Genomic DNA, 12215 nt, shown 5'->3' on the forward strand with positions numbered 1-12215 from the left:
CCTGGTACTTCCGCAACTCGTCCCAGTCAGCTCGGGTATCAACGGAGGGAAGTCTGTCTATTAAAGCTGCTGTAGGGAGAGAATTTTTACCAACAAAGAGACACTTTATTCTGGCAATCTGAGCAAGCACTCAACAAGCAGCCTAAAGCTTCATCTGTTCCCCACCAAATCCTCTTCCCCACCTTCAGCCCTGCCCTACCTAGCACCCAGCTACTAATTTGCCTGTGTCGGAGGTAGGGTTTGACTGACAACATCAGCTGGAGTGCTGAGAGACTCAATACTTGCATTTAATGGTGGATTAACTGAACAGCCGGCCTCTCTGTGTGATTCACCGTCTCAACAGGGAGAGGAAGAGTAGATTAATTAGGTAAGCTGTTGAAGTATTGAGTAAAGAGAAGGACCCATCTTCGTTTCAAAGAACCAAAGAAAATTTGCTGGACAGGAGAAGGACATTTGGCCCATTGCATATTTGCTACCTGAAGAGAGCTTGACAATCTAACTGCACTTCGAGCATTAGGTCTGTAGCCTTGCAGGTTGTGGGCCCTTCAATATACAAGCAAACTACCACCTTCAAGGTAAGTAAGTATTTCTTTGTCTCCTGCCTAATCCTCTATCAATGGTTTTAAATCTGCCCCCTGCCATTTTTCTTTATGCCTTCGCTGCTCAGAGGCTTGCTAATTATTTTATCCAGACCACCCCTCCCTCAATAATCTTTGTGCTCCCTATGACCTAATGAGACACATTTGATTACCAGAATGGGAAGGTCTTTAATCCCAGAAATCAAGTAAACCAACATCAGAGGAACCTGGGATCAATATTAATGAAGTGTAACCCTCTCACCATAGGCTCATAATAGCTTAGCTCGTTCTGTGAATGCATACCAACAGTAACATAATTCTACAATGCATGAGAATAATGATGAAAAGGCTATTTCTAAAAAATAAACATGTCTAGGGTAAATATGATTCAGGTAAATACAAACAGAAAAGTGTGAATGTCCCTTTAAGGGAAAATAAGGCTATCACTTATTTGGACACTGACACCCCCATGCAAATTTACCGTTCAGCAGGAAGCAACAGTTTAACTCACACCAATATAAGCTTCCATTGAAATTGTATTAACAAAATATTTTAAACTAGAACAAAGGAAAGAAAGGAAAGGACCCATTACACATATATTTGCCAATGGTGTGCGCATAATCATTGGAGCTCATTGTTGCATAATCAATCTGGTTTGCTTCACTTCTTTTACTTACAGTACCAAACAATTCTGCCTGAAAACACAGTCCAAGTGAAACACAGATAAATATCCATGTAACATCCAAGGACAAGGACAAGGACAAGGCGTTGAACTTTCTCCAAGATCATGTGATAACTAGCTAATTAAAAGTCATCTGTATATTCTCTGTGAGATCATTGTCTGCATGAGGATTTTCCAACAGCCGTATCTGTCCTTCCAAATGGGTTCTGTAAGCATTTTACCATTCTTCATTCTTCACCGTTCTTCATTAATGTTTGTCAGCTGTCCCCACTCTTTCATCTCTCTCCTTCTTCCAGCTCTCTCCAGAAAATGGCTACCCCCAGTCCCTCTGGGATGTCCTGGGGCATCTTATCGGCCAAATGTTAAAAAGACATATCCTGATGGCTAAGTCAACAAGCCTTATTTATCAATCAACTGAATTACTCAATTGTATGATGTAATTAAAGGAACACATTGCATTTTGAGAAAATAAAAAAACCCAACAGCAATACTGTATTAATAAAATAAAGTATGGTCTTAAACCAGAGATATTACAGAAGGAAGAATGTATTTAGAGTCATAGGGTTGTTAATCCCATCACGTTTGTGCCCATTTACAATAATCCCATTCATCCATACTGTATCCTTTTATGCTTTGCTTAATCAAGTAACTGTCTAAATGCTTTTAAATATAAGGATTGCTTCCCATTAAACAAGAGACCTCTGTGGCAGCTATTTCCAGATATTATAACTCTCTGTATAAAAAATCAGTGCCCTGAAATGTTCTCTAGTATTCCTTCCCCTCGCCTAAAGCCTATGCTCTTTTGTTTGTGATCCTCTTACCAAAAAAAAAACAATTTTGACTCTCCCTATGCTTCTTAAAGTTTTATCTACCTCTCTCAGGTTATCCCTTCAGCCTGCCCAATGTCTCCCCATTTCTAAGTTATAAGAAGGAAATCGTGTGTAGGTGGTTTGGACTGAGAATTTTTTTCTTGTGAATGTGCAGAAGATAACATGAGGAGTGATCATTAAATCCCTCCTTGCTCCACACATGTGCTGTGTAAGCTTGAGATTTGCCTCAGCTAATTGAATATCCATTATTTTCCAAGCAGCAGAGACAGCTCTCAGAAGGAGAACACATCACTCCTTTCACCTAATAGATGCCATCCTGAAAAAGAAACCCAAACTTGTCAATATTTTGTACAGCTTCCCCCACCCTTCAGGAACTCCTCCCAATTCCGCCTTTTGAAAAGAATGAGATTTTGCACGCAGCTTGACGGAGCTCAGGATGCTGAGCTGATCTCTGGGCACAAGACTGGAAATGCCTCCAGCCTTACACAGCATTAGTCAGCCACTTCACAAATGGACAGTGTTTGAGTACTGGCTGAAGGGCATAACGTAACAAGGAGCCAGACAGTGAAATTGTACGTTGAGATCCGAACAATCATTGCAAGGAGCAAGTTGATAGAGGCTTGCAACACATCTATGATTAATCTAATGGCAAAAGTAAGCACCCTATGTAGTGATGATGTCTGTCAGTTCAATAACAACGTATAATGTTGTCGTACTGTGCAATGCATTATGTAGTAGTGCTGTTTCACCACACAACTAATGATATAATGATAGTCTGTTACAATGACACGATGTTGGCATATTGCAATAGGATACAGCAAAGATCTTGTGATACTAGATTGCATTGAAGTACAATATTGATACAGTAATGCTGGGTTATGGTGCAATACACCAAAGGTACATATTATAATGGTATGGATGTGTTACTATGGTTTCTTTGATAAGCCAGCCCTTAGCAAAAATGAAGAGAAGTAGTAACAAGATGTAGCCCAGAGAACTAATAATGTAAAAGTGATGTTTCATAACAGTGGATACCAAGGAAATGATAGAGCTGTATTATGCTTAAAGTACTGATATCAAGCCTAAAATGCAATTTTGATATAATAGCCGTTTACAAGGCAGCAGAGAAATGGCACTTTACAATATGCATGGCTTTGCAGCACAGTTAGTTTGGGCAGCTGCCTCATAGCTCCAGATAGCCAGGTTCAATCATAACCTCCATGGTCTATATAGAAAGTATCCTTGTTATGTTGATGTGGGCGTCCCCTGGGTGCTCCAATCCTTCCATATGCCGAAGACTGTGCGGGCTAGTCAGTTAATTGATCACTCCAGATTGCAAATACTTTGTTAAGAGAGTGGTAGAAACAGGGGGATGTTTGTCGGAATGTGGGAAGAATAAAATGGGATTCATCACTTGATGTCCGCCATGAACCTGGTGGCAATACGACCTGCTCCTCTGCTATAACTCTCTAAACTTAACGAATCAGGCACGCAAATGCTCTGCCGATAGGAGCAGGCAATTAAGCTGGGTGCTTTGCAATAAATACATCACTTCCTGGCACCCAAAGCATTCAGTTCACTTGTAGAGATGGAGTACTCCCCACTTGTGTGGATGGGCAAGTCCAACAACTCCCACATACAGCAAGGCCGTTCAGCACTTGTCCACATCCCAAATCATTCGCTTCTCCACCAAATCATTTGCAGAACACCCTGTGGCTCGCACCTCTGGTAGGGCATGCCAGATCTTTGATCACTTGGCAAGACAAGGAAAGCAGGCATGTGTCTACACCACCACACACAAAATGCCGGAGGAACTCAGCAAACCAGGCAGCATCTGTGGATGGGAATAAACAGTCAAAAGCTTTGGGCTGACACCCTTCACCAGGACTGGAAAGGAAGGGGGAAGAAGTCAGAATAAGAAGGCAGGGAGAGGGGAGGAGGACTAGCTGGCAGGTGATAGGTGAAACGAGGTGAGGGAGAAGGTAGGTGAGTGGGGGAGGGATGAAGTAAGCTGGCAGGTGATAGGTGAAACGAGGTGAGGGGGAAGATAGGTGAGTGGGAGAGGGGGGTATGAAGTAAGGGAGGAGAATTGAGAAGCCCCAGTGGATAATGTTCTCCACTCTATGATGGTTATTGGTATGTGTGAGACTCCTGTTTCTGACAGGTGTTGATACAGGACCTCTCACGTTGCAGCCAGCTGTTTATGTGTGCTCTTGTGTCTCAGGAGTTCTTGACTGTGATTACCTCAGGTGTCTGTGTGCAGCAAACCACTTATTTCTCAGATGATTATTGACTGTGAACCTCTTCTGTCTGAGACATCACTGCACATGTCATGTTTTGGATGGCTGCTGGTCACACATTGCTTGTGTCTCAGCTGTTTATTAATACTGGGCATCAGCTTCATATATATGGAACATAGACCATATATGAGGCTGATGCCCAGTATTAATAACTGCTTCAATACTCAGTAATATGGAACCTCTTATGCATCATTGATGGGAAGCATCTTATGACAGCATTAGCACTTTTTGTATCTCTGAGTTGCTGGTAGTAATTCCTCATGTACAAGAAGGATATTGCCTGAGTCTGAGGGTGTTTGTTAATAATGAACCCCTTCTGCTGCAGAAATGTTGATGGAGAACCACTTTTTGAAGCACTTGTTTCTTGGCCAGTGGTTGATCATGAATCTCTCATCCTGAGGCAGTTGTTGCTGTTTGTGTGTTAGACAATTATTGATTGTGGACACCTGGTTGTTTATGGTGAACCTCGTGTCTCGGAGGGTTGCTGATAGGGAACCTCTCCTGCCTGAGAGGGTTATTGATGGTGACCCTCGAGCCTCAGAGGGTCACTGATAGTCAACTGGTCTTACCTCAGGTGCTTGCAGGTGGGGTTGGAGAAATGCAGCTCACTTGACTTTACTTTTGGGATGGCAGCCATGTAAACCACCAGTGCAAATGTTGTGAAGCCACTCAGGGTCACTGTCAGCACTGCTCACAATGTAACGGAGTAAGAACAGGAACTGGGCCTATCGTATGCACCCCGGGACATTGGGTGGCCGTGTTTGTGCTCTCAGTGATCTCACTCTGTTCTGCTCTTCCTACAGGTGCTTTCCTGCTGCCGTTCTGAAGGACGAGGTTCTGTGCTGAAGTATTTCCCATGGACGTTGGATGGATCAGCAGGGAAAGACCCAGATGGAACCCTTGTGCGCCACTTTCTGAGACGCAGCAGATTAAACACTGCCACTTTTCCTTCATCATTTGCCCTTGAAATGAGGATAGTGAAGATGTCTCCCAGATGATTAACCACATGGTCATCTGAGACACCCATAGACCTCCTGAAGACAGTGATGGCTCTGGCGTGATGTAGGAGCTGGTAGCCTACAGCCATCACTCATTTGCCATGGTTTTGTACACATCTCCTTTTCCAAATTCCTTCCTACAGACCCTTCACTCCCTGTCCTGGGGGCTCATATTTCCCTGCTACTGGTTCACCGACCGATTGTTGGTGTCTTTTTTGCCCACCACCTACGAGAAGCATCAAAGGGGAGATGATCCATGCTACCTGAGGGCACTCTGCCTCACCATTGTCACCCCCATCTGCCTGGCCTTGCTACTGGCCTCCCTGCCATTCGCTCTGGTCGGCTTTGTCATCTGGGTCCCTCTCCAGTCTGCCCGCAGGCCCTACATCTACTCCAGATTTGAGGACGGCTCCGACAGCGGTGCGGGCATGGGGCCAGGCAGCTGGAAGGCTCTGGACAGCAGAAGCTTCTGTTTCGCCACGGCCAATGTCTGCTTTCTGCCCGATTCCCTGGCCCGGTTAAACAACCTCTCCAACACCCAGCTGAGGTCCTGTGAGGTGGGCAAGAGGATCCGCAACGGTGCCAGTCGGCCCCAGATTAAGATCTACATCGACTCCCCGACCAACACGTCCATCAGTGCTGCAAGCTGGAGCAGCCTGGCCTGCCCTCAGCCCGGCGAGAACAGCCGGCCAAGTAGCGCCAGCATCAAGCGGACTTCCTCCATGGATTACAAAGGGGACAACTTCATTGGAAACTGCAGCGAGGATGGCAAGGACTACAAGCTGAGCTGGGAGCAGAGTGATGGAGACAGTAAATCCTGCATCGTCCTCATCTGCAGCGAGGAGGCGGCTCCCTTGCCCGGCACGGAGGTGGACGTCTGCACTGTACAGGTGACGGTAACTGAGCCTGCGGGGCAGCAGGGCGAGGCTGAACTTGAGAACCAGAACGACCAGACACAGAACCACCAGCAGAGAGAAGGGGACAGGAATAGCCTGGACAGCAACACCGCTTCCAGGGAATCCCTGATCAAATTCAGGATCACTGACGGGAGCACGGAGAGCGGTGCCGCCCCCAACAACAAGTTTGTCCACAAGCCCTCCGTCATGAAGAAGTCCTCTCTGAAGAAGAAGAGGCATCAGGGCGAGACATTTGACCACGAGCTCTCAGCTTTCTTCCCCGCCAACCTGGACTTTCTCTGCCTGCAGGAGGTCTTCGATAAGCGAGCGGCGGCGAAGTTGAAAGCGCAGCTGAACCCGTACTTCCAGTACGTGTTGTACGACGTGGGGAGCTATGCCTGGCAAAGCTGCTGCAGCTTCAAGTTTTTAAACAGCGGCCTCTTTTTTGCAAGCCGTTACCCGATTTTGGATGTTGAATTTCAGTGCTATCCCAATGGGAAAGGATCGGACTCGCTGGCAGCCAAGGGAGCCCTGTTTGTGAAGGTAGGCGTCCCGCACTGGAAATATCTGCTGTTACACTGGAGGACTGGAGGACCATGAGGGTGGGACTGACTGACATTACACTTGGGAGGGAGGAATGAACTTAATCTTCACTCCAGTGGGAGAGAGTAAGATTACATTTGGAAGGGAAATATTGACAGATGCTGGGAGGGGAAAACTACGTTGACAGCACACACAGCAAGAGACACTGAGTGACAGCACAGTTGGGAAGGAGTGACTGATCCTTTGGAGGGATGGATTGAGGGAGACTTCATTCAGGAAGGGCTGACTGAGCAAGACTGCTCTCAGAAAAGTGATGTACAGTATCCAGAGTGGAAGAGACCAATTGATAGAATACTCAAAAGGGAGTACACTCAGAGTCCACTTTATTAGATACACTTGTACACCTGCTTGTCAATGCAAAAATCTAATCAGCCAATCATGTGGCAGCAATTCAATGCATAAAAGCATGCAGACATGGTCAAGAGGTTCACTTGTTGTGACGGGTTAACGAACCAGCAAATATGCAAAACACTTTGGAGTCTGGTATGGCTATTAACTAATAATAATTATTAGTAACTATGCAATATAGTAATATAAATGCAGATAAATCAAACAGATTAGCAATGATTATATATCAGTAAGTGTGGAATATATATGAAAACCAAGCTTCTTCAAGTCTAGGGGTAAATAGATAGTCTTATGATAATGAGTAAAGTTCAGTTCAGTTCATGGTATTGAGTTGAGTAGTGATGGAGAGAGAGAGAGGGAGAGATTTGAGTCTTCAGGTGAGCTGACTCTGTCAATCTTCTCGCTGTCCTCTGAAATCCTTTAAAAGTCACCGACTGTGACCACAACAAAGGGGACCGTTTCTCTGTGGTGCAGCTATCAACCCAGGTAAGGGTTGGACACATGGACAACTCCCCACCGGTCGCTCCTTTTTCTCACTGCAAGAGCCACTGATCGATGCTCCAAAAACCCACTTTTTCTGTGGGCACAACAAAGCCTGTTCAGTATCCAAAAACATGTGCTGCAGGTCTATCATCTGACCTCCTATTTATCTCACCGTACTGAGTACCAACTGTCATTCAAATAACTCCTCCTTTCTTTGTCTGTGTACGAGTGTACTAGCAGGCAAATGTCCTTGGAGAAAGTATAAGCATACTCCAGAGAAACTATAATATCGACTGTCCAACAAATAACGCTGCCCTTGGTCACCATAGCAACTTAAGAGCTGCTCAGTGCCCTCTCTCTCTCCAACTCAGCAGAAATCCAAAAGTTAGTCTTTGTCTCTCTCTCTCTTTCTTTCTCTTTCTCTTTTTAAACAAGGTGTCTGTGTTGAACAACTCTCTCTCTCTCTCTTTTCAAAAGCACAGTTCATAGGGGTAATTCAGGTCCCCGTCACAGACCAAACATCAGAATGTTGAAAAATGTGAACTAAGTGACTGACTATAGAATGCTTGTTGGTGCCAGACGGGGTGGTTTGAGAATTTCAGAAACTACTGCTATCCTGGGATTTTCACACACAGCGTTTACAGAGAATGATGTGAAAACAAAACATCCAGTGAGTGGCAGTCCTGTGGATGAAAATGCCTTGTTAATGAGGGACATCAGAGGAGAATGGCCAGACTGATTTAAGCTGATAGGAAGGTGTCAGTAACTGAAATAACCATATGTTACTACAGTGGTGTGCAGAAGAGCATCTCTGATCACATATGTCAAATCTTGAAGTGGATGGGCTACTACATCAGAAGACCATTTACATAACTCAATGGTCAATTTATTAGGTACGGGAGATACCTAATAATGTGGCCACTGAGTGTAAGTGAGTGAGGCCATACCCAGAGCAAGAAACTGAGTGTGTGAGTGCTCAAGAAAGATTGACTTCACAACACTATATGCACGAACAGAGACTGAATGCTGATTTGTGCCTTCAGGAGAGAAAGAACGAGACTATATTCTGGAGTGTGTAGCTCACACTTCAGGAAGGAGGAACTGAGCGAGGCTGTGCAGAGTGGGCTCAGTATTTGCTGGGTATTCCCACTGACAGGCAGTATACGAATGAGTCGCACAAGCTATTGTAAGAATTGAATGAAGCCGCAGGTCTTCGCGGTAAGCGCAGTGGGGCTAAGTGTCCCCTGCCACTGCCAGTTTTGCTACCGAAGGTGTGAGGCAGGACTTGAATCCACTCAGCCCTTCAGATTGTACACACCGATAGCTGGAACAATGTCAGCACACCTGACCGGTTTGCTTTGACACATTTCTCATCCTTGGCGCTTGGCAACACATGTCCAGTAATGGTCCTTTGAAATGGTATGTGGTCACTTTGCATCATTGTTATCTATTCCAGTTCAGGTTCTTTGGAGTTGGGGAACAATGGAAGGAGGTGCCTCAAAATACTGAAAAGAACAGTAAAGCATTTTACCAATATCTTTGTGAAAGGAAAATGCCTAAATACTGGATGGGATCCCCAGAGAAAGAGCATGATGAATTTTGCATACTGATTGTCCATTTCATAAGATAGTAACTAATCTGTTGTAACTTCACCTCTTTCATCCTCTTGTCTTTCTTCCATTTTTCTTTCATTTGGAAGAAGGCATTTCGGACTGTTAAAACTATGCCAGCTCCCAGGGAAATCCATTAATCCATTTTCCAACTAGTTTCTTTGGAGTCTACTCTCCTCCACATGCTGGCTGCCTGTGCATTAAGAATATTCAAGTACTTTGCTTCCACTGCTCTCTGAGGAAGAGAGTTCCAACTATTTTACTTCATCTGTGTCAGAAGTGGAAGATCCCTTAATTTTAAACAGAGAACCTGGTTCTACAAGTGCTTCCTAAAGGAAATATTCTTTGCATTCCACCCTATTAAGACCCCTGAGGATCTTGGTTCACAATTCAAGATTAATTGTCATTCAACCATATATGAATACCCATGAATACAGGTGATAGAAACAGCATAGAACAGTACAGTGCATGAACAGGCCCTTGTCTATGCCAACTATGGTGCCAATATAGCTTTGCTGTTAAATCTGATTCCACCATTTCCTCAGGCAGCATGTTCAAAGCACCTGCCGCTCCTTGAGCAGAAATTTGCTTTTGTATATCTCCTTTAAAGTTACCCCTGCCCATCTTAAACCTATGATCTCTAATATTTGATATTTCCATCCTGAGAAATGCTTCTTGTAATTGTGTACACTTCTATCAAGTTGCCCACTCAGGGACATCCAATCACATTCCTGTGGCCAGCCTCCAGCTTTGCCGATGAATAGTGTGGGGTCACACAAAGTCCACAATTTCTATTGCTAGCAGAACTTAGCAGGAAGGTAAGTAGGAACTCTGCATTGGTAAGCAGTAAAGTAAATGCTAAATTGGTAAACCGATTATTGAGTTAAACGGAAAGACAGATGTGTGGAGACTGATGGGATATATCCAGAAATCCTGAGGAATGTGTGAATAAATAATAGAAGGCTATAGAAACGAGACTGCAGGAATCTGTTGAGAATGCTTTTTTGCCGGCAAGCAGCCAATGTAATATCCACTTCTGAACGTAGCTAACCCAAGTAATTAGAGGCAGCTTGTTTTAATGGATGGATTAGGATTTTGCTTGGAATACTTAATTGAAGGTGAAACTACTCAGATAAAGAGAATAAGTTGGATTAGCCAAATTTGGGATTTTGGAAAGGAGGACGCTGGATAACCCCGACTGAGATCTTTCATAAGAGAGGGCAGGCTGCTTTTAAGAGTTGCTTAAAGCCTAGGTCTCTTGTTTGTAGTTCACAGGGGACCCTGGATGTGCACACTGACTCCCAAGGGTGTGTAGCGCTCACACTACTTTAAGTCACCCATACATGATTCATGTCATCAGCCAGCTTCTCGCAACACTGGCAAAAAGCGTTACACTTACCCAGCCCAAAAGCACCTCCTGGTAGTGAGTCATCCACAACCGACCACTGACCCTACCCCAATCATTCTCACCTCCTCGAGCAATGTCGCCTCCTGCAACCATTGATCCTCACTCCTTTTGTGCCTGCCATCAATCATCCCTCCCACTTCCAGCCAACCACTGATCATATGCCACCTAACCCTAATCACATCCCCTGACTATGAAGTCTAACCACTCTGAGGCCCGCTGTTGGTTGGGGCAGGGTGGAGGTGTTGGGGTGGTGTGAGGGAGCTGACCATGGATGTTGTGCCCAGGCTGACTACCTGATACACAAGCTGGGGCAGTACAATTTGGAGAGCAAGCTGTTGCCCATCTAGCAGGCTCCTCCTGTCCAGGCAGCCAATGAATCCAAAGGAATGGCAGAGTTTGGCACCAATGCCATTGCAGGAGCTGCCAGTCAGCGTTGAACTCAGTGCAGGACTGCCTTAGGGATTCCAGCTCTGGATTTTCCTTTGCGGTTTACTCCCGAACCGATCCCCATGATACGCCAGTAAACCACCTTCATCACTTCTCCTGTCTGTAGAAACAGTTATGTCGGGCTTAGTAGTTAAGACACACATGAAGGCCAGGAGATGGACCTGGTTGTCAGAGGCCGTTTGAAACACATATCATTGGGAGCATTTAATAGATAGTGGGAGCTTATACCGCACCCCCCCCCCCCCCCGGCTATAACAATCTTAAGGAACGACCTACTATCCCCAACATCCAGCCTTCACTTTGAGCTATCATAAGACCCAATAACCTTACCCCAGGTCCCTGGACTTTCTCCCCAAACCCCTGCCTCCCTTTCACCTGTTTCTGGCTCTGTCCACCGCTACATAATGTACTTTATGAAATTCATGTTGTACTGTGGTAAGTCATGAAGGATGCCTTGAGTCAAGTGTGCTGTTAGCAGACCCAGGATGTTTGGTGCTCTTCAGAGACACCAGTTGATTCCTGGGAAAGAGATTTATGTAGAAATAGAATTTCAAAGAGCCCTAATGAAGAACCACACAAGAGACTGAAAGGCTGAATTCTTCTTCTAAGGCAATATTGTATGATTGCAAATAACTTAGCTCTGCTTAAGTTTTATGGGTTCTAAGGAGGCTAGTAGGGTTAATGTGGGAACTGCAGACTCCTCCACAGATGGGTAGGAAGTGCCTAGCTGGGATATCTTTTCCTTCTGGGTCACAATGCATGGCCTTGGGGTTCCCAGCACTGTCCAGGTTACCCCTCCTGCACCTTGAGCAAACATGGGCTAGACAGCCCCAGTAATCAGTAGAATATTGCTTTTCTTCAAGGAAGCTGTAAATCTTCAAATCTTCTCCGCTGTCTTCCCAGTAATCTCTTACTATTACAGAGCTTCTTCTTCAGGAGTCTGGTGTGGGCCTACTGTAACTGACTGAGTGTTCACAGGGCCTCAAAACAGGGGATATTGGCCTGGGAGAGGTCATTGCTCGTCTTTCCAAT

General features: G+C 45.1%; 1 protein-coding gene across 1 annotated transcript in view; it reads left to right on the top strand.

Moving 5' to 3' along the window:
• Positions 1-12215, top strand: part of smpd3 (sphingomyelin phosphodiesterase 3) — a 138935-nt gene that overhangs the window by 49959 nt on the left and 76761 nt on the right. Inside the window, exon 2 of the mRNA XM_072279390.1 lies at positions 5194-6827. Coding sequence (XP_072135491.1) covers positions 5490-6827 — 1338 coding nt within the window. The 5' untranslated portion in view covers positions 5194-5489. The remainder of the gene's footprint in view (positions 1-5193; positions 6828-12215) is intronic.

Source organism: Mobula birostris, chromosome 15 (genome assembly GCF_030028105.1).
Source record: "Mobula birostris isolate sMobBir1 chromosome 15, sMobBir1.hap1, whole genome shotgun sequence".
Taxonomy (NCBI): Eukaryota; Metazoa; Chordata; class Chondrichthyes; order Myliobatiformes; family Myliobatidae; genus Mobula; species Mobula birostris.